The sequence below is a fragment of the Chlorocebus sabaeus genome, chromosome 6 (assembly GCF_047675955.1).
Source record: "Chlorocebus sabaeus isolate Y175 chromosome 6, mChlSab1.0.hap1, whole genome shotgun sequence".
Lineage (NCBI taxonomy): Eukaryota > Metazoa > Chordata > Mammalia > Primates > Cercopithecidae > Chlorocebus > Chlorocebus sabaeus.
The window spans coordinates 9,725,094-9,748,312 of record NC_132909.1 but is presented as its reverse complement, the minus strand read 5'-3'; the positions used below and the strand labels follow the sequence as shown (position 1 = coordinate 9,748,312).

Below are 23,219 nucleotides of genomic sequence, written 5' to 3'. Positions count from 1 at the left end.
AATGAAAAACAGATATAGAATAATCCTCCCCTCTTGTGGGAAATCTGATCAATAGTCTTTTAGCAATTAACAGAACAACAGAATATCAGTAGAGATATAAAAAACTGACCAATTCATATTCTTTTTTTATTTATTTATTTATTTTTTTTTTTGAGACGGAGTCTCGCTTTGTCGCCCAGGCTGGAGTGCAGTGGCCAGATCTCAGCTCACTGCAAGCTCCGCCTCCCGGGTTTACGCCATTCTCCTGCCTCAGCCTCCCGAGTAGCTGGGACTACAGGCGCCCGCCACCTCGCCCTGCTAGTTTTTTGTATTTTTTTTTTTTAGTAGAGACGGGGTTTCACCATATTAGCCAGGATGGTCTCGATCTCCTGACCTCGTGATCCGCCCGTCTCGGCCTCCCAAAGTGCTGGGATTACAGGCTTGAGCCACCGCGCCCGGCCACCAATTCATATTCTTAAGTGCCCTAGAATAACAACTCACACAGCCACTGAAGAATCCCCATCATCCTATCTCAAGCACAGAGGAAACACATTGCATCCGTAGCCACACAGCAAACACAGAAATGACTGTCAACAAAGTGGAAGAGTTTAGCTCACAGATTAAGTTATCTGAATATATGTATAATGAGTTATAAATAATAAATAATTGAGCCAGGTGATGTAGTACATGCCTGTAATCCCACCTACTTGGGAGGCTGAGGCAGGAGTTTGAGCCCAGGAGTTTGAGTCCAGTCTGGGCAGCATTGCAAGATCCCATCCCCCAAATAATAAACAAAGTAACTAATTAAGTAATCAACAATTGAATGAGAAAAGTTAGCTCATATTTCAATATGTTCCATCTTAGTATATATACTTCTAGGCAACCACTTAGTGACAAAAATTCTGTAGAAATCCATCATTAAAGTTCATTATGTAAATAAATGTGAAGAATAGATAAGAACCACAGAACACAATGACGTTGGAAAAAATACCACAGTAATGCTTTGAAAAAAGAAATGCAGGCCGGGTGCGGTGGCTCATGCCTGTAATCCCAGCACTTTGGGAGGCCGAGGTGGGCAGATCACAAGTCAGGGGTTCGAGACCAGCCTGGCCAACATAGTGAAACCCCGTCTCTACTAAAAATACAAAAACAATTAGCTGGGTGTGGTGGTGAGCACCTGTAGTCCCAGCTACTCGGGAGGCTGAGGCAGAAGAATGCTTTCAGAGAAACTTCTTGATCACAAGGGGAAATCTGAAAGTTGTCAGAACAAAATGGAGTCACTTATGTTAAGGTAACCCTGACAAATAGAGCCAGGAAAACCATGAAGAGAGGGCTGTTATCCTTGTATGCCTGAAAATGAAAAAGACTCCACAAAAGCCACAACCTTGCATAAAGGTCTTCACAACCTTAAACAAAAAATATTTCTGCAAGGAATGCTGCCCAGCAACTGCTGGTCCAACCTCGGACTAATGTCACCCTTGTTACTGATCTTTGTAGCCAAGGAAAATTCTGTCAAAACAACATGCAATCCTCCCCATTTCTGTCTTCCTTTATCTCCCTGAATATACACATAGTTTAATATGGCATATCTATTCCCAATGGCAATGCTCTATTCCCGAATAAACATTGTTTCCGGCCGGGCGCAGGGGCTCCTGCCTGTAATCCCAGCACTTTGGGAGGCCGAGGCGGGCGGATCACGAGGTCAGGAGATCGGGACCATCCTGGCTAACAAGGTGAAACCCCGTCTCTACTAAAAACATAAAAATTAGCTGGACATGGTGGCGGAGGCCTGTAATCCTAGCTACTCAGGAGGCTGAGGCAGGAGAATAGCGTAAACCCAGGAGGTGGAGCTTGCAGTGAGCCGAGATCCTGCCACTGCACTCCAGCCTGGGCGACAGAGCGAGACTCCGTCTCAAAATAAATAAATAAATAAAATAAATAAAAAATAAAAAATTAGCTGGGCTTTGTGGTGCACGCCTGTAGTTCCAGCTACTCGAGAGGCTGAGGCACAAGAATTGCTTGAACCTGGGAGGCAGAGGTTGCAGTGAGCCGAGATCATGCCACTGCACTCCGGCCTAGCAAGAGAGTGAGCCTCAGTCTCAAAAAAAAAAAGAAAAAAAAAATTGTTTCCCTTAGGAAGCTTTCATATGCTTGTTAGTTAAGTTAACACTTCTAATAATTAAAGTTATACAGTTACAGTGTAAAATTATTAGTATTAGCAACATAAACATTGGTGTAAAAATTATTATTACAGAAATTAAAACAAATTAAGTATGAGAGAGATTAAAGACTGCCCAAGCCAAGTCATTGAAGTCATAAATTTAAGCTATGACTAACAGGATGCCGAGCTTCTAGAGGGATTTGTTTTTAACAAGGGGAGGGCCCTGTTTCCCCTTCTGACACGCGCTTTGTCGTACTCCCTCCTTGCTAACCAAGAGGAGCAGAACACGCAGCAGCCTGGCGGTGTCTTAGCAACAAGCCTCCGTTTCTCCTTCCTGTACCCTGGGGCTCCTGAAACTCACCTGGTAAGCGCTCCAGAAAAGCAGCAGGTGGTGACTTCAGGGGAGGACGGGCCAAATGGGAGAATCCCCTTAGGTCAGTTTCTCTAGTTCTCAACTTCTTTTGAAATAATGCTCACAGAGAAGGAGGGCTTTCTGAGAACTGAGGGAAGTAAACTGTTAGGACTTCCGGTCGCCATGATGGCTGTGGGCGGTCAATAGGGTCAGTGCAAGCATCTGGGGCATCTTTAATGTGGGCAAGAAAAAACACGATTACACTTACTTCTGCAGAGTGTATAATATCCTTGCCCATTATTTAAAATAAAATATCTAAGACATAGGTAATAATATATTTTAAATAAAATTGAAGCAATATGTGAAATTTCTCTGGAATTCATCCAGCCACTCTCGGCTGTTACCACTATCCAGAAACGTGTTAATCCCCCTGCATGATTTATATGTTTGGTTTGTATTTTAAATATTATTTTCTGTATATTTAAAAGTTGTATTTGCTTGGTATCCTGCTATGCATTCTCATGCAATTTGATTTTTAAGCAATATTACTTTTTTTTTTTTTTTTTTTGAGATTGAGTCTCCCTCTGTCACCCAGGCTGGAGTGTAATGGCACAATCTCGGCTCACTGCAACCTCTGCCTCCCGGGTTCAAGCGATTCTCTTGCCTCAGCCTCCCGAGTAGCTGGGATTACAGGCGCATGCCATCACGCTCAGTTAATTTTTTGTATTTTTAGTAGAAACGGGGTTTCACCGTGTTGGCCAGGATGGTCTCCGTCTCTTGACCTCGAGATCAGTCCACCTCGGCCTCCCAAAGTGCTGGCATTACAGGCGTGAGCCACTGTGCCCGGCCTTGGTTTCTAAATACTGTTTTGAATACAAGGGAGCCAAGGATCTGTGGAGAAGTGGTTACTTCCAGGGCTGGGGCAGGGAATATACAAGATAACATTGGAATAAATTGTGACGCCAGAACATGAAGAAATGTTCCAAAAAGGCTGGGGCGTGTTGACTGAACACAGAAGACAAACATGCATGACCTCAACCTAATCATGAGAAAACATCAAAGAAATCCAAATTGATAAACATTCTGTAAAATAATTGACCATGCTCAGCGAAAGTGTCACAATCACAAAAGACAAGGAAAAAATAAGAAATTGTCGCAGACTGGAGGAATCTAAGGACAGATAACAACTAAGTGCAATGTGAGATCCTCAATTAGATATTGGAGAAGAAAGCGGACATTCAGACAAATGTAGACAAAATTCAAATAAGGTCTGCACATTAGGTAATGGTGTGATATGCTAACATCAATTTCCTGGTTAGATAATTGTATTACATATACTATTATGTGTATAATTATTATGTTACAATTACATATACAGCTGTATATTATATATAATACAATAAATGTATATGTATGATTATATATGATATAAATGTACATACACAATTATTTTATATATAACAACTATTATATATAAATACAATTATGTATAGCTACCATTAGGATAAGGTGGTTGAGGATTTATACGAATCTTTGCTATTTTTTCACGTTTAAAATTATTTCAACATAAAAAAATTATATGGGTCATGTAGTTTTTTTGTACAGTTTAATTCTAGGCACCATAGTTTCTATTTTAATGGGTGTATTTTCTTCTTTCATGGAATTGGGGTAGTCTGTTATATTAAAAAGCTATTCATTTTTGTATATTAAGATTCTTCTGGCCGGGCGCGGTGACTCATGCCTGTAATCCCAGCACTTGGGAACCCGAAGCAGGCAAATCACCTGAGGTCAGGAGTTCGAGACCAGCATGTCCAACATGGTGAAACCCCATCACTACTAAAAATACAAGAAAAATCAGCCAGACATGGTGGCGCATATTTGCAATCCCAGCTACTTGGGAGGCTGAGGAGGAGAATTGCTGGAACCCAGGAAGCAGAGGTTGCAGTGAGCCAAGATTGCACCACTGCACTCTGGCCTGAGCAACAGAAGGAAACTCTGTCTCAAAAGAAAAAAAAAAGATTCTTTCTCTATCTTACTGGTTTATTTTTGTAGCTTATTTCAGGTGATTTGTTGTGTTTGTCTATAGAGTAAAATAACGTGTCTAGTGAGTTATAGTTTAATGTCCTTCGGTTCAATCATCGTATTTCAAGTTTATTCCAATATTTTGGAATAAGCTTCCAATATTTTAACTTAAATAGGGAAGGTCATACTTGGTATTTTCCTGACCTCAGCTGGAATGATTTCATAGTGTCCACATGAAGCACAAGGATAGCCTTTGGCCTGAGAGAGACGTATTATGCTGAGAATGTGTGTAATCCTTTTTACTGAGGAATTGTGGGTGGAGTTTTTTTCCCCCCAAGAATGATTGTTAATTTTGGTCCATCATTTTCCTTTGATTGTTCTTTATCTCAAACAAACAAACCAACAAACAAAACAAAACGTCCTGGTCTTCTCACCTATTTTCTTGCAGTACCTTTAAGCGATGCTCCGGTAATATCTTTTTCTTAATTATTATGGAATGCATGGGACAGTTCCATGTCTGGTTATATGCAGAACGTGCTTTCTACAAGTGAGTTTTTGTAGTATTTCTGTACTCTGTCACACTAGGCTATTTCTCTGTCTTCAAGGATCTCCCATCCACCGCTGCCTCCGCCACATCTATCCCCTGCTCAGCCTCCATTCCAACTGCCCAGACTTCACAGCTCTTGTGTTCAGACTCTACAGATAAATCACCGAGTATGAGGCTTTACTCATAGGAAGTTCCTCTTCTGGCCCTTCCTGACTTCTTTATGTTTTCTCACTCTGCACTTCCTCCCTGTTCCTCCGCCGTGCTCCACCCTGACTTCACACAGTTTTGTCAGCCAGTGAGAAACGTTTGGATCTGTGAATTAAATCTGTCTTCTTGTTATTCTGAAAATGAAGTTTGCATGGACTTTTCCATTCACCTTATTGCTTTCATTGATACTCAGTAATAGACAGGATAAACTGTTATTTCCCATTGCCTTGTTCGTTTCAGAAGTACCAGGTAGAATTTTACCAACATGTCTTCATACATATTCCCAGTAATTGTTGAGTGATTTAATTGTATATTGTCTTGCTATTACTTTGATCATATATTACATTATTTCTCATTTTTGAATACCTGGACTTATATAAATTTTAGGTAATTCATGTTTGTATTTATCCAAGTTCTGAGAAACTACAACTGCTGAAATTGATCATAACTCTCCTAATACAGGTGTAATTAAAGTGAGAGATGCTTTTTGGCTTGTGAAAAAAAAGGCTGTAGATCAAGTCTCAGTAACTTCTAGTTAATCCTAGAGAAAGTTAGCCAAAATAATGTATAGCTTCTTTAAATTCTTATAAGGAAAAAACTCCATTTTGTTTCTTGAAATGAGGTATTGCTTTGTCACCCAGACTGGAATACAGTGACACTTTCATAGCTCACTGTGACCTTAAACTCCTGGGCTCAAGGGATCCTCTCACTTCAGCCTCCCAAGTGGCTGGGACTACAGGCGCAAACCACTGTGCCTGGCTTCATGAGAAAAAAATTAAATATATAATAGTACTAGGTAAAATAATACTAAATAAGAAATCATTTGAATGCATACTATATTAACTCTGGAATAACAATACTTAAATAAAAGAAAAGTGTTTGTTATAGCAAAGGGAAGCTTGTAGTTCAGAGGATAGCTAAATTAAATTTGTTGCAGGCTGTGAGAAACGTAACAATTAAACATAAATACATGAAATATGTAGGTTTGTATATTTTTATTGAAAATTGCATAGAAATATTTGGTTTGTCTAGTTGGAACGTGTGAGTGATTATTATGCATATAAATAAATATTCAGTTATTGCTGATAAATTCATTGGTGGTAAAATAAAACATTTATATAGGGTTTTGGAATTCAAATCTTTAAAATCACTTCTCTGAATTCCCATTAGATGATTATTGCTACCAACAAAATTCTAGTTGGTAAATGCAACCACCTTCTAAGAACTTAGAACTCTCAGGCTGGGCACGATGGCTCATGTCTGTAATCCCAGGACTTTCGGAGACCGAGGCAGGCAGATCACCTGAGATCAGGAGTTCAAAACCAGCCTGAGCAACATGGAGAAACCCCGTCTCAACTAAAAATACAAAATTAGCAGGGTGTGGTGGCACATGCCTGTAATCCCAGCTACTCTGAAGGCTGAGACAGGAGGATTGCTTGAACCTGAGATTGTGCCATTGCACTCCAGCCTAGCAACAAGAGAAAAACTGCATCTAAAAAAAAAAAAAAAGAACTTAGAACTCTCCAATATTAAATGGCCAGTTGCCTCAGAATAAAAACAAACCAAACTATTTCAACCAAGGTGAACTCTGAATAATTAATTCAATTGTTTCACCTTCTTCTTAAAGAAGTTGTGAAGAACTTCAAAATGACACGACTGTAGAACAATAGTGAGATGCAAACAAAGAACAAAAACCACCACATAAGAAATTGTGAATTTCGGCCGGGCGCAGTGGCTCAAGCCTGTAATCCCAGCACTTTGGGAGGCCGAGATGGGCGGATCACGAGTTCAGGAGATCAAGACCATCCTGGCTAACACAGTGAAACCCCGTCTCTACTAAAAAATACAAAAAACTAGCCGGGTGAGGTGGCGGGCGCCTGTAGTCCCAGCTACTCAGGAGGCTGAGGCAGGAGAATGGCGCAAACCCGGGAGGCGGAGCTTGCAGTGAGCCGAGATCCGGCCACTGCACTCCAGCCTGGGCGACAGCGAGAGACTCCGTCTCAAAAAAAAAAAAAAAAGAAAAGAAATTGTGAATTTCATTGAGCAACTTTACTGTTCGTCTTAATATGGTGCTAATTGGAGTTGGTTTTGCATTGCTCAGTAGCAGAGATATAATTATGGTTTGTTATTTGTGGTGATATAATACACAAATATACCCTCTCTAGCTTTCTCTACTGACATAATTAGGTGCATTGTCACTCCAGCAGCAAGAGCCTGACGTATCTGCCTAGAATTCATGTTTTGATCTTTAAATCTCTAATAGTAATTGTGAAGAGCTCAACTCAGTATGGAAACTGATCCGGTCACATATTTTTCTTCAGCCTCTTAAATAAACTGCACAGAGTCTGAGGTCACACTATGCTGGACACACTGTAATTGCACAAACAAAATTGTAGGGCTTTGTTCCAAGATGGTATTAAGACTTGACTTATGGATAAGATCAACTCGTGGGTGATTCAGAGGTGCACCCACTAGTTTCCTGCAACCAGAAATTGTAAACCTACTTGTGTGTTTAAAGATGCTTGAAACAATATTGCAGAGAGAGGATGATGAGACAGTGGAGTGCTGTATGATCCTGAGTGTTAAACACAATTTGATTTATTAAAATTAAGTTGCATTCCTTGGATACAAATAGTTTGTTTTAAAAAGTAGGCATAGTATTACCCTATTTTTTTTTTTATTTTTTGTTTTGAAGACAGAGTCTCTCTCTGTCACACAGGCTGGAGTGCAGAGGCGCGATCTCAGCTCACTGCAACCTCCGCCTCCTGGGTTCAAACAATTCTCCTAGCTCAGCCTCCAGAGTAGCTGGGGTTACAGGCATGTGCCACCACGCCCAGCTAATTTTTGTATTTTTAGTAGAGATGGGTTTCGCCATGCTGACCAGGCAAATCTGGAACTCCTGGGCTCAGGTAATCCACCTGCCTCAGCCTCCCAACGTGCTGGGATTACAGGCGTGAGCCGCCGCGCCCGGTCACCCTATTTTAATATATTTAATAAAACCACATAGTCAAAAAGTTAAGATGGAGTATTTGTGGGCGTTTGGATTTTGAGTGATTTGTAATTCACTAATTTTCTTTTCTGTTATCCAAAGTGTCTACAATGCTATTAATAATATGTATTATTGGCCGGGCGCGGCGGCTCACGCCTGTAATCCCAGCACTTTGGGAGGCCGAGACGGGCGGATCACGAGGTCAGGAGATCGAGACCATCCTGGCTAACACGGTGAAACCCCGTCTCTACTAAAAAATACAAAAAACTAGCCGGGCGTGGTGGCGGGCGCCTGTAGTCCCAGCTACTCGGGAGGCTGAGGCAGGAGAATGGCGTGAACCCGGGAGGCGGAGCTTGCAGTGAGCTGAGATCTGGCCACTGCACTCCAGCCTGGGCGACAGAGCAAGACTCCGTCTCAAAAAACCAAACAAAAAAATTACAATATGATATCACTTTACACGTACCAGAATGGCCATTTTTAAAAGGCCAATAATAACAATTATAGGTGAGGATATGGAGAAGCTGGCACCCTCCTACACTGCTGGTGGGAATGGAAATTGGTGCTTTGGAAAACAGTCTGGCAGTTCCTTGAAGGTTAAACGCAGAGTTACCACATGACCCAGCAACTCCACTCCTAAGTATGTACCCAAAAGAAGGAAATAATCTGTCCACATGGAAATTTGTACCTGAATATTCACAGCAGCATTTTTCATAACAGCCCCAAAGTGGAACTCACCCAAATGTCTATTGTCTGCTGAATGGATAGAGAGTATGTGTGGCCGGGCGCGGTGGCTCAAGCCTGTAATCCCAGCACTTTGGGAGGCCGAGACGGGCGGATCACGAGGTCAGGAGATCAAGACCATCCTGGCTAACACAGTGAAACCCCGTCTCTAGTAAAAAATACAAAAAAATAGCCGGGCGAGGTGGCGGGCGCCTGTAGTCCCAGCTACTCGGGAGGCTGAGGCAGGAGAATGGCGTAAACCCGGGAGGCGGAGCTTGCAGTGAGCCGAGATGGGGCCACTGCACTCCAGCCTGGGTGAGAGAGCGAGACCCCGTCTCAAAAATAAAAAAGAGAGTATGTGGTGTCTCCATACGGTGGAATATTACTCAGCCATAAAAACAAAGGAGGTTCTGTTATGTGGTATAACACGGATGGACCTTGAAAACATTATGCAGAGTGAAAGGATCCATCAAAAAGGACAATATATTGTTTGATACCTGTCTTAGTCACTTTGGGCTTCTTTAACAAAAGGATCATAGACCACGTGACTTAAACAACAGGATTTATTTCTCACAGTTCTGGAGGCTGGGAAGCCCAAGATCAAGGCACTGGGACATTCAGTGACTGGAGAGAACCTGCTTCCTCGTTCATAGATGGCTGACTTCTTTTTTTTTTTTTTTTTTTTTTTGAGATGGAGTCTCATTCTGTCGCCCAGGCTGGAGTGCAGTGGTGTGATCTCAGTTGCCTGCAAGCTCCGCCTCCTGGATTCATGCCATTCTCCTGCCTCAGCCTCCAGAGTAGCAGGGACTACAGGTGCCCACCACCACTCTCGGCTAATTTTTGTATTTTTAGTAGAGACAGAGTTTCACCGTGTTAATCAGGATGGTCTCGATCTCCTGACCTCATGATCAGCCTGCCTCGGCCTCCCAAAGTGCTGGGATTACAGGCATGAGCCACCGTGCCCGGCCAGACAGCTGACTTCTTGCTGCATTCTCCCATGGTAGAAAGAGGGAGGGAGGTCTCTGGGGTCTCTTTTCTAAGGGCATTGAGACCATTCATGAGGAGTCCACCCTCATGACCTCATCACCTCCCGAAGGCCCCATCTCCTCATATCCTCATGTTTGGAGTTAGGATTTCAACACAGGAACTTGAGGGTGGACACATACATTCAGTCCATAAAAACTGCTATTAAATCAAATGTCCAGAATGAGTAAACCTATGGAGATAGAAGGTGGATTCGTGGGTGCCTGTGGCTGGGTGTGCGTGCATGTGGGGAATGGGGAGTGCCGCTTAGTGAGTTTCTTTTTGAGGTGATGACACTGTCCTAAAACTGATTGTGGTGGTTTTAGTTACATAGTTACAACTTTGTAACTATGCTATATATAACATTGAATTGTATGGTTTATTGTGTGGTTTGTGAATTGTGTGGTTGGTGAACTATATATCCATAAAGCCATTATTTTAAAAATCTAATCTTTAAAAAATGTCATAGCAGAACCGGTGAAGGTAATGGGTCAGACAACGGTTCCTAAACTCAAGTATTTTAAAGAAATCTAGGTGACGATTTAGGCAAGAGAAACCATTAGAGTTGTACGAGAGAAGAATGGAAGGCAAGGAAAATAATCACACTTTTGCCTCTGTCAGGTTGGAATCTCTAGAAGTTACTATTCTACATGGCTTAACTTGCAGATGCAGGGCTACATCAAAAATAAAAGAATTTGAAAAATCCATACACCTACTTCATTAGGAAAAAAAAAAAAAGAAGTTTCTATTTTGCAGCTCTCCTGTTTCGGCCTCTGTCCTAAGCACCTACCGCTACTAGGAGCAATTCCACTGATGCATCTCTTTTGAATGAGCAATAAGTGCTTTTGTCAACCTTTTAGAGACACGGAAGCTAAGATTTATCTGACGGTTCTTCCCATGTACCTAAATGCAACCTCTTTTTATTTTTTCAGGGTGAAAAAGATACAGTAAAGAGATAAATACAACATTTGACAGATGGACAAAAAGGAGTGTCATGAAAAGAGTAGCGGCAGTGATGAAGAGCTGCGGAGATGGTGAGTGACTTTGCGCTCTGTGCGGGTTCCTGATGGCTGATTCTTCTGCATCTCATTATAGTTCATGAGATACAGAGCACCATGGATGTTTTCTGGAAGAACGGTTCTGCTCGCATTGTATTCACTCATTCATCTCTGTATGAATGAAGGGGAAAAACCCCAGGGGCACCCAGGTGTACTTTTTTGTTTTGTTTTTTGAAACGGAGTCTCCCTCAGTCACCCAGGCTGGAGTGCAGTGGCACAATCTCAACTCATGTCAACCTCTGCATCTCCAGTTCAAGTGATTCCCCTGCTTCATCCTCCCCAGTAGCTGGGACTACGGGTGTGCACCACCACGCCCATCTAATTTTTGTATTTTTAGTAGAGACAGGGTTTTACTATGTTGGCCGGGATGGTCTTGATCTCTTGACCTCTTGATCTGCCCACCTCGGCCTCCCAAAGTGCTGGGATTACAGGCGTGAGCCACCACGCCCGGCCCAGGTGTACTTTTTAGACCTTCTCTCTCCTTCCCTGATTTTCACCATGGCTGCTTCATACCTGAGCAAAAGCAAGTCTAGGGCTGTTCTTCCAGCTCTTTCCTTGATGCATGGGCCTATGACCTTGACCATGCTCTTGACAATCCCACAGCGTGGCACCAGATCAGAGCAGAACCATGCAGCCTGACTTACTCAGCCCTCCCACTGTGCGTTTCAGTGGCTCCTCATCAGCACACGGCTTATCTCTCATTTGTAGAAAACGAATGCACTGTCTTACATGGTCTTGGAACTCAAAACAAATTAATCTGACCAAATAGTTCCGTGTATGCAATTCAGACACTGCTGTAGAATGAATGTTTGTGTTCCTCCAATATTCGCATGTTGAAATCCTAACTTCCAATGTGATGTTATTAGGAGATGGGGTCTTTGAGAGGTGTCAGGTGATAAAAGTAGAGCCCTCATGAATGGAATTAGTTCCCTCATGAATGGAATTAGTTCCCTCATGAAGGAGACCCTGGAGAGCTGCTTTCTCTTTCCAATGCTTGGACAGAAGAAGAAGTCTGCCCTCTATGAATCAGGAGCAGACACCAAGTCTACCAGCACTTTGATCCTGGACGTTCCAGCATCCAGGGCTGTGACAAATACATTTATATCGTTTACAACCTTCTCAGTCCATACTTTTTAAAAATAGCAGCCTTGGCCGGGCATGGTGGCTCACGCCTGTAATCCCAGCACTTTGGGAGGTAGAGGCGGGTGGATCACCTGAGGTCAGGAGTTCGAGACCAGCCTGGCCAACATGGTGAAACCCCATCTCTACTAAAAATGCACAAATTAGCCGGGCATGGTGGCAGGCACTTGTAATCCCAGCTACTTGGGAGGCTGAGGCAGGAGAATCACTTGAACCTGGGAGTTGCAGTGAGCCAAGATCACGCCATCGCACTCTAGCCTGGGCGACAACAGTGAAACTCTGTCTCAAAAAGAAAAAAAAGTCTGAAATGAGTGAGACATGCTCTGGCATGCATAAAAGATCACAGACTAGGATGAATTGTTTGCTTTGGGAACCCAGTGTTTCCTAACCCTTGTGCTAAGTACTTTTAGCCTTCTATGATTAATCACCACAAGGATTTGTGATGCGAGTACTGTATCCTTATTTTACAAGTTAGAAAGCTGATACTCGGAGAGGTTAAGCAACAATTTTGACAGGTCTGTCACTGCTGAGTGATGTCTGTGAAAGGCACTGAATGCAGATTTCTCTGGTGTCCATCATCCTTGACACGCTCGCCCTAAATAAAGAGATCCTACCTTCAAATAAGCTCAGTCCATCCAGGGTTGTGCAAACAACTTCATCAGGTTAACATTCCCTCCTGTTTAGGACCAATGAAGGATAGAAGAGTAGGGCCCTTCTTATGCTCCTATAGTTTACAAAAACAGTATCCTTTCAGAAGCCAGTAGTGAGCATCGCCAAGTGTGACAGACTGTGATGAACATCAGGGATTGAGAATCAAAGAAGACATGCCTCCTGAGATAAGATCAATGTCTACTGTGTGGAAACAGAGATGCAATTAATTCAGTAAAAATGTGGAGGAATGGCATTTTATTATAGGATGGGCATCAAAGAAGGTGTCTCTAAGAAAAAGCATCTCTAAGGCTTCTCTAAGGATGGCATCTCTAAGAATAGTATCTCTAAGGATGGCATCTCTATGGATGCGCATGTCTAAGGATGGACATCTCTAAGGATTGGACTACTTTTGCTACATCACAGTGAGAAGATTGTCCCACCATCGAGCTCCTCTGACATGCTCACATTCCATCTCCATTTGTGTTTTCCCAGGGACCATGGATCCAGTAGGAATGTAGATGCATCAGAACTCATAAGACAGCAGACAGTATTGGTTGACAATAGCATACAGAAACTGCGAGACACGAGAACTGGAATTTTTTCTCAGGCTGAAGCCTGTGTGACAGATGATACGTAAGGGACATCTATTGGTTGGGGAAAAAGTAAAGATTTGAAATTTTGCTGCACTGGTTCAGGTACATTCATAAGAAGCAAAGACGTGTAGGTTATTCGCATAAAAATTAGTATATATGTTACTTTTCTTCTTTGTTATCGTAAGTTTTTATTTCAAAAGAGTTTCTATCTCATAAGAAGTAGGAAAAAGAGGTCGGGGCCCAGTGACTCACACCTATAATCCCAGCGCACTGAGAGGCGAGGGCAGGTGGATCACCTGAAGTCAAAAGTCAAACTGGGAATCTCGTCCTTTCCCTAAAATTCTTAGCAAGGTTATATAGGTCAACATACTTGTTGACCTATTACGAAACCAAAGTCTGTGGCAAATGCTAGATGTTGAGAATTGGCTGACGTCTGCTTCCTAGGATGGAAAAAGCAGCATATAGTGGGAAACAGGCATCCAGTTAAATTTTACATGATAAGAGGTGAGATGGAGTCATGCAGGCCTGAGGAAAGACTTCCCTAAGATAAAATATGGGGTCTATGGCTATTAACATAAAATCTTCCTGCACAGCCCATGCTATCATCAGGCACCTACCTTATATTCATAGGAAAATTCTGTTCTCGTTTTCCAGGGTATACGGGGAGTTACCCCCTGTTTCTCAGATCCGTAGTATCTTCTTTCCTTTTTTCGACGAAGATGATGAGACAGAGGCCCAGGCATTATGGTTCACTGCTTCTCCTGAGGATCAACCATGTGGGGAGGACATTCCCAGGTAAGAAAAGCTATTCCGGGCTGGGCGCGGTGGCTCACGCCTGTAATCCCAGCACTTTGGGAGGCCAAGGCGGGCGGATCACGAGGTCAAGAGACCGAGACCACCCTGGCTAACACGGTGAAACCCCGTCTCTATTAAAAATACAAAAAATTAGCCGGGTGTGGTGGCGGGCGCCTGTCGTCCCAGCGACTCAGGAGGCTGAGGCAGGAGAATGGCGTGAACCCAGGAGGCAGAGCTTGCAGTGAGCCAAGATCGCGCCACTGCACTCCAGCCTGGGCGACAGAGCAAGACTCCGTCTCAAAAAAAAAAAAAAGGAAAAGAAAAGCTGTTCCATTGGAAAACTGTTGGACGCTGTGTCTCAGTATCACAGAGGAGCATGAGAATGAGGGGAATTTAGGTGTTTTTCATCGAACTCGGGAGAATGAATGAGCTTATGCAATACTAGCAATGAATCCAGAAATTTTTGAGGCAAACCTTGGGCAAGGACATTTTCTTCCATGGAGGTGTCTAGAGAACCTATACACAAAAAGGCAATGAGCAATGCAATCAAAGGCCAGTGGGTTATTGGTTGAACTGTTACCCATCGCCTAAAACCAACCTAATTCTCTAGGAAACTGGCTGATGATGAGGCTGAAGACCATAGTGGAGTCCTGAGATTTAACACCAGAGAGGGGAGAATGGATCTATTTGTAGGGTATGCCAATTTCCAAGGGTTGAATATCCCCATCGTGGCAGGTTTCAAACTACCAACGTGAAGCCCCTGATGAGGGAGTTGGGAGGACACGTGCAGAAGTCGCTCATCCTACTTTCACCACACAGATACAATAGACATAAATAACCTCAAGGGCATAGACTGCTGGACAGTGTAGAAAAATGACTGGAAATTGGTATGTTTTCGTATGTATTACTTTTGTTTTTAATATGATTGATTTAAATGCTAGCTTGTATCGTTTAATTTAGACTAAGGGTTGTGTGGGACAACTTGGTGGCAAAGTCCCTGAAAATGGAACCGTCGGCTCTCATGATCTGGGATGCGCTGTCTGCATTTCTGTGCTGGCTTCCTCCCACCTTCTAAACCCCTCCTCAGCAGGCAGACTCCAGCGGGCACATGCACCAGGAGAGAGAGTATAAAATGGCATGTTTACTCTTGCTGCTTTGCCTGTAGCTACCCGAATCTACAGCAAAATGTGTAGCCGCAAACAGCAACCAGTCTTAGGATGTCAGGCCAAGGGTCTCTCCATGCTTGACTTGCCTACACAACCCTTCTGAGAAAAGCGCTGTAAAGCCTTTCTCTTCATCCTGCTTCTCCAGGTACCTGCTCTTTTTAAACCTAATCCACGTGTCAGTTTTTCTGCTGGTCTCTTTCACGTTGAAATAAACAGACGCCTCGAGGAATAGATCAAAGGCAGAGAATTTGATGGAGTTGGTTGCCTTCCTCCAGAAGGGATCGCCTGTGTTAGGGCAGATTTCTCTCCAGGGGCCTGACGTACCACTGGCTCACACTGTAGATCATGGAGCCCATGTTGGCTAATATTGGAATCACCTGTGAGTCTTTGAAAGCCCCGATGCTTTGGTGCCACCTCCAGACTTCTGATTCAATTGGTGTGGGCTGTGACCTGGGTATTGGGTGGTTTTTAAAGCTTCCCAGGTGTGGTCAAGTTTGGAATTAACTTGGAATATAAATGCATGCATTTTGTGCATTGGTGAATTACTGCTTCAGTCTTTGATTCCAACATCATATGATACCAATTGGAGCAATCAATTTAAGCCAGAGAAGCTGGCTGTGTGCACATTGAGCATGAGCACAGGACAAAGAGAAGAGGGAGAGATGCCAAGATGTATTTGGCTTGAGGGAGCACCTTAGCTCTATTATTTATAAATCTGGATAAAGATATCTTCATTCAAAATGTCTTCTATTTTTTGATAGTCTAGATCCGTCCTAAGAGAACTTTCTGTGATGACAGGAGCGTTCCATTCTCTGATACACAGTGTTGTCGCCGTGAGTGACATGTAGGTGTTCGAGAAGTTGAAATGTGGATGGTGCCACTGAGAAACCAAAGTTTACCTAGGTTTAATTCATACAAATTTAAACCGCACATCTGGGTAGCGGCTACTCAACTGGACGGTGCAGCTCTAGTTTTTAATAACATCGTCTTCATCTTCATCAACTAATTCTTGATATTTTTCATCTTTTTGTGATATGGGGATCCCAACCTCCAGCGTATCAGAACAGCAGGAATCTTCAGAGGGACAAGAATCAGGTAATGGACTAATAGGGAGAGGATTGAAGGGCATATGGATTGATGGAAATGTTCTGTTATTTTATGTGGAGAAGACAATTTAGAGGCTTTTGTGCAGTGAAGATTAGGAGTGGTTCCTTACCTCGGCCCCAGTGCACTGTGCAGTTTAAATGGGGACATGTAAGCCTCTCACCGCTGGGGCACGGAAATGCTCAGGGGAATCAGGGGATGGTCCTGGTGGCTGGGGACAGCGGCAGGGACTAGGAAGAAGGCAAGCTCTTTCACCTCTTCAGCTTTGGAGCTCGATCCTTTTCTGACCTGGACTCTCCTCACCAGCAGAAGGCGTCATCTGCTCTTTGGGGCCAGTAGAAATGTAGGTGCATTGGTTCCAGTCCTCAGCAAACGGTGCCTCCCACCAAAGCTGTCCAGCCTGGCTTCCCAGAAAGCCCTGTGGAATTTGGGGTATACTTTTAGTCACCACAGAGAATATTCTTGTGCCTTTCCTTGTCTGGATTCAAAGAAGCAGAACCGCATATTCTGGTCACTCTCTGTTCTTATTTGATATCTGTATTCCCAACAGCATCTGTGTAATTCAGCCTCCAGGAGTCCTTCGGGCCATGCCTCTTCCAACCCTTTACCTCTTACATGTCTAGTATTTTCTTTTCAGGAGATATTTGCTCAGAAGAGAATCAAATAGTTTCCTCTTATGCTGCTAAACTCGGTTCTGAGGTTGAACACGATTACACAAATCATCAGTTTCTGGGACCTGAAGGAAATGTGGATGTTGAGTTGATTGATAAGAGCACAAACACATACAGGTAAGAACGGAAGATGCTGATGATTTGAAAACCGCTCTGATATAAAGGAAGTGTGTAGGCCGGGTGTGGTGACTCAGCACTTTGGGAGGCCAAGGAGGGAGGATCATGAGGTCAGGAGTTTGATACCAGCATGGCCAACATGATGAAACCCTGTCTCTACTAAAAATAAAAAAATTAGCCAGGCGTGGTGGCACCCGCCTGTAGTCCTCGCTAATCAGGAGGGTGAGAAAGGAGAATCGCTTGAACCCAGGAGTCAGAGGTTGCAGTGAGATGAGACCTCACCACTGCACTGCAGCCTAGGTGACAGAGCGAGAATTCATCTCAAAAATAATTAAATAAATATAAAATTAAAATAAATATAAAATAAATATAAAAATAATTAAATAAATATAAAAATAAAAATGGAAGTGTATCGGCTCCGTCCCTTATGATAACTAAAATTTCATCAATAATATGTCTATTCCATGCACTGCGAAATTGATATTTTAATGTCAACATATACAGAATGCAGAGAAATTGGGGCCCAGAGAGGTTAATGAACTCCCCAGCGTTTTCTAATGTAGTAAAAGTCGCAGATGGGTCCTGAACGTCGCCTCACTTCAAATCCCACCTCCCTCTGCACATCGCTGCTTAAATCCAGTTCCTGGGGTTCTCCCATCATGACATCACTCTGGCTCTTTTCAGCCTTCGGTTCCCCACTGCTGGCTGGTATCTGTGGTCAGCCACCGGCCTCGGCTTTGTGGTAAGGGATGCGGTCACGGTGACGATTGCGTTTGGTTCCTGGAGTCAGCACCTGGCCCTGGACCTGCAGCACCATGAGCAGTGGCTGGTGGCCGGCCCCTTGTTTGCCATCACTGCAGAGCCAGAGGAGGCTGTAGCCGAAATCCACCTCCCCCACTTCATCTCCCTCCAAGGTAATGTGGGGTGAGCAGAGGCTGTGGGGGCTGCCGGGGCGCGTGCTGTCTCACTGCTGTTGCGGTTCTCCTGCGGCAGGTGAGGTGGACGTCTCCTGGTTCCTCGTGGCCCATTTTAAGGATGAAGGGATGGTCCTGGAGCAGCCAAGCCGGGTGGAGCCTTTCTATGCTGTCCTGGAAAACCCCAGCTTCTCTCTGATGGGCATCCTGCTGCGGATCGCCAGGGGGACTCGCCTCTCCATCCCCATCACCTCCAACACGTTGCTCTATTTTCACCCCCATCCCGAAGACATTAAGTTCCACTTGTACCTTGTCCCCAGCGACGCCTTGCTGACGAAGGTAAGCTGAGCGATTTAGGAGACCAGAGAAGATGACAATGATATTTCCAGGTTATCCCGTCGGCCCCTCCAGTGGAACAGAAAGGGCAAGCACAGTTTTCATGGAGAGAACATGGGTCACTCTCCCCGAGGGTCACCTATAGGTGCTGAATATTGAGCCACATGCAAGAATCCCCGTCGAAATTCAGGTCTACTGGGAAGGGACCTTCCTCTCCTGGCTCTCAAGGAGGAGATGGTTAGAAGAAGTAATAGCAGACATTCTCTCACCAAATTTTATTTTATTTTATTTTGTTTCTGAGACAGGGTCTTGCTCTGTCACCCAAGCTGGAATGCAGTGGCACAGTCTCAGCTCACTACAACCTCCGCCTCCTGGGTTCAAGCAATTCTCCTGTCTCAACCTCCCGAGTAGCTGGAATTACAGGCACGCGCCACGACGCCCAGCTAATTTTTTGTATTTTTAGTCGGGACAGGTTTCACTATATGGGCCAGGCTGGTCTTGAACTCCTGACCTTAAGTGATCCGCCTGCCTCAGCCTCCCAAAATGCTGAGATTACAGTCACAAGCCACCGTGCCCGGCCTCTCACCAAATTTTAGATGGATAATATCTGAATGACAGTCTCACACTCGCTCACATCTCTGGGGTAACTCCTTCCATTCGGTGGCATCTCCCTCTAGCGCATTTACAAAAGGCTGATGGTCCCACACCCTCTCTTAGGTTAGGGATGAAGCAGATGTTCTGCTTTCTGCAGCTCCATAGCTGCTGTGTTTCTGAATAAAATGCTGCTTCCGTGCCTCCAGCCTTGGTGCGAAGATTATGCCAGGAAGATTTCATTAAACTTTACTGTCTTGGCGCCTACCATCTTTGCATCCCAAGCACAAGAGGCAGGAGCATGCCTGGCTGTATTTAAGGTGGTAATTCTGGGTAATTTAAATACAAGAGAAAATTGGCTGTGCGCGACAGATCTCACCTGTAATCCCAGTACTTTGGGAGGCCCAGGTGGGAGGATCACCTGAGGTCAGGAGTTTGAGACCAGCCTGGCCAACATGGTGAAACCCCATCTCTACTAAAAATATAAAAATTAGTCGGGCGTGTTGGCATCTGTGGTTGGCAGGGTTTTTTTAAGCAGTTTGAAAATATGACTCCATTCTCTTCTGGTTTGTAAGGTTCCTGCTGAGATGTCTACTGTTAATCGAATGGAGTTTCCTTTCTAGGTGACTAGATGCTTTTCTGTTTCTGATTTTCGGATATTTCTCTTCACTTGGTGTTAGACAGTCTGATGACCATATATTATGGTGAAGTTCATGTTGCAGGGTATTTTACTGGTGATGATTTGGGCCTCCTGTATCCAGATCTTTCAATATCTTGCTAGGCTAGGAAAATGTTTGCCAATTATTTTCTTAGATTCTAAATTTTTCCCTTTTTCTTCTCCCTTGGAAATACTGATGATTCATAAGTTTCGTTGCTTTATGTAGCCCCATACTTCTTTTTTATTTATTACTTTATTTTAGTCTGACTGGGTTAATTTAAAAGACTTCAGGTTCTCTCCTCTGCTTGGTCTAGCCTATGATTAAAGCTTTCCACTGTATTTTGTAATTTTTTCAATGAATCTTTCATTTCTAGATGTTAATTTTTTTAAGATATCTGTCTCCTTGGTAAATCTCTAGTTCACATCCTGAATGAATTTTCAGATTTTGTTGTATTGGCTTTCAGATTTATCTTGCATCTCTTCTTGAGCTTCTTTAAGTTCAATCTTTTGAATTATTTATCTGGCACTTTACAAATTTCATTTTGATTAGGATCCATTGGTAGAGAATTACTATGTTCCTCTGGGGGTGTCATAACACCCCGATCTTTTTTTTTTTGTTTTTTGAGACAGAGTCTTGCTCTGTCGCCCAGGCTGGAGTGCAGTGGCCAGATCTCAGCTCACTGCAAGCTCCACCTCCCGGGTTTACGCCATTTTCCTGCCTCAGCCTCCTGAATAGCTGGGACTACAGGTGCCCGCCACCTCGCCCGGCTAGTTTTTTTGTATTTTTTTTAGTAGAGATGGGGTTTCACCGTGTTAGCCAGGATGGTCTCGATCTCCTGACCTTGTGATCCACCCGTCTCGGCCTCCCAAAGTGCTGGGATTGCAGGCTTGAGCCACTGTGCCTGGCCCACCCTGATCTTTCATACATCCATTACTGTAATGCTGTGTCCCCACCCAAATCTCATTTTGAATTGTAGCTCCCATGATTCCCACGTGTTGTGGGAGGTGATTGAATCATGAGGGCAGGTTTTTCCTGTGCTCTTCTCGTGATAGCAAATAAGTCTCACGAGATCTGATGGTTTTATAAAGGGGAGTTTCCTGCAAAGGATCTCTCTTGCCTGCTGCCATGTAAGACGTGACTTTGCTCCTCCTTTGCCTTCCACCATCATTGTGAGACCTCCCCAGCCACATGGAACTGTGAGTCAATTCAACTTCTTTCATTTGTGAATTACCCAGTCTTGGGCAGTCCTTTGTAGCAGCATGAGAACAGACTAATACATGTATTCAACAAATATTTTTTGTGTGCTTTATATATTCCAGGTGCTATTTTAGGGGATGGGGATGCATCAGTGAAGAAATAGTGAAAAACATGACAACTTAAGATGTTACATGGAATGTTCCTGCTATGGGAAAAATATATGTGTGTATAGTAAAATCTCTAAAAAATAAAGAATGCTGTTCTATTCTTTGAAAATAAGTACAGCAGGTCCGGGCGTGGTGGCTCAAGCCTGTAATCCCAGCACTTTGGGAGGCCGAGACGGGCGGATCACGAGGTCAGGAGATCGAGACCATCCTGGTTAACATGGTGAAACCCCGTCTCTACTAAAAAAATACAAAAAACTAGCCGGGCGAGGTGGCGGGCGCCTGTAGTCCCAGCTACTCGGGAGGCGGAGGCAGGAGAATGGCGTGAACCCGGGAGGCGGAGCTTGCAGTGAGCTGAGATCCGGCCACTGCACTCCAGCCTGGGCGGCAGAGCGAGACTCCGTCTCAAAAAAAAAAAAAAAAGAAAAGAAAATAAGTACAGCAGTATGTCTCTCAACCTCTGCAGAAATTGGTCCATAAAGATAACCCTGCCAATGTTATACTGATGTCTTTGGTTCTTATACTTCCAATCTGTTGTTGTTATAATTTACATTGAATATATCGGTTCATTTAAAATAATCATTCATCAGAGAAGGCAGGATACATCGTATCTTTCCTCCGTCAGTTTCTTTTTATCCTTCTGGAGTTGGTTCTCTTTATAGGCATATGTGGGATGCCTCCTGGATAGGTCTCCACATCCCTTCTTTGCTTCATCCCCATCATGATTTCATCTCTTTGCTCAATACAACTTGAATTTTTTTCTTTTATTTGATCTTCCAGGCCCAGTTTAGGTTTCAGCTTTGCCCATCCTTTCTTTGTCAATATCATTGATATTTTTAAATTAATATAATATGCATATAATGTATTGCTCCATAATTTTCAGAGTGGACACGCCCATGTATCCAGCACCCAGAGGAAGATACAGAACATCTCCAACTTCTCTGAGGCCCCCTTGAACCCTCTCCCAGTCATTACCCCAAGGGTGTCTAACAGCTGGACTAGTAATGCCATCTACTGTCAATTGCTTTTAGTTTAAATTCTTGCTCGTTAATTCCATAAAGTCTCTATTGAGTTGCCCCTGAGACTTCTGAAAGGTTTTCTTATTGATTGAATTCCATTCTATATCTTTGGTGCCTGCTCAGATAATTCTGAGGTCTCACCTTCTGCTCCAGCTGCTGGGCCTCTCAGAGGGGACCTCACTCTTCTGTATCTGCTCTCCGGTGCTCAGGTGGCCAAGCATCTCACAGCAGCCCTGTGATGGAGAGAAGTGACATCTCTACCCTCACCCATCAGAGACGTGTTCACAGACACAGCTGAGCTACCAGTCCTCGGCTGAGGCACCAAAAGGAATCCCCTTTGTCCTCTGGTTTTATAAGTCCCCTGGCCAAACTCTCCACAGTGTAAAAATAAAATCAAACTGTACAGGAATTTATGATAAGTTTACCATTCACAAGAAACCCTTTGGCTCTGAGATGTACATCAGCAAAATGTTAATAACATATCTATTTTGCATAGAGGCATGTTTACATCTATCTAGGGTTATCACTCTACCATCTATCTGTATATTTATCTCTGTGTGTCCTTCTGGGTGTTGGCTCCATGGGTGTGTCCACTGTGAAAATCATGGAGCAATAAATTATTTGCATATTTTATTAATTAAAAATATAATCTATCAATCATCTCAAATTTTTTTTTTTTTTTTTTTTTTTTGAGATGGAGTCTTACTCTGTCACCCAGGCTGGAGTGCAGTGGCGAGATCTCAGCTCACTGCAACCTCTGCCTCCTGGGTTGAAGCGATTCTCCTACCTCAGCCTCCCAAGTAGTTGGGATTACAGACGTGCGTTGCCATGCCCAGCTCATTTTTGTATTTTTAGAAGAGACAGGGTTTCACCATGTTGGCCAGGCTGATCTTGAACTCCTGACCTTAGGTGGCTCACCTGCCTCGGCCTCCCAAAGTGCCGGGATTACAGGTGTGAGCCACCGAGCACAGCCCTATCCTCTCAATCTTTACATCAAGTGAATCATATCCTACATGCTACTCAATACAATATATAGAAAACTTT

General features: G+C 43.6%; 2 protein-coding genes across 14 annotated transcripts in view; one reads left to right on the top strand and one right to left on the bottom strand.

The window, feature by feature from the left end:
• The window catches only part of LOC103234962 (caspase recruitment domain-containing protein 8), a 39,442-nt gene extending 36,635 nt beyond the window's left edge, over positions 1-2,807 (bottom strand). Inside the window, exon 1 of one of the 2 annotated variants that reach the window (XM_073016239.1) lies at positions 2,502-2,807. The gene's annotated coding sequence lies outside the window, so the exon portion shown is untranslated. The remainder of the gene's footprint in view (positions 1-2,501) is intronic. The other variant, XM_073016238.1, reaches the window with a different exon arrangement.
• Positions 1-23,219, top strand: part of LOC103234965 (caspase recruitment domain-containing protein 8) — an 83,950-nt gene that overhangs the window by 47,532 nt on the left and 13,199 nt on the right. For 4 of the 12 annotated variants that reach the window (XM_073016226.1, XM_073016229.1, XM_073016225.1 and 1 more), the window contains exons 4-10: positions 10,933-11,034; positions 13,342-13,482; positions 14,097-14,237; positions 16,458-16,498; positions 17,145-17,295; positions 17,980-18,209; positions 18,289-18,548. In XM_073016226.1, the coding sequence (XP_072872327.1) occupies positions 10,976-11,034; positions 13,342-13,482; positions 14,097-14,237; positions 16,458-16,498; positions 17,145-17,295; positions 17,980-18,209; positions 18,289-18,548 (1,023 nt within the window). In that variant the 5' untranslated portion in view covers positions 10,933-10,975. Of the gene's footprint in view, positions 1-244; positions 2,575-10,932; positions 11,035-13,341; positions 13,483-14,096; positions 14,238-14,847; positions 16,499-17,144; positions 17,296-17,979; positions 18,210-18,288; positions 18,549-23,219 lie in introns of those variants that run through there. The other 8 variants (XM_073016232.1, XM_073016235.1, XM_073016230.1 and 5 more) reach the window with 7 other exon arrangements.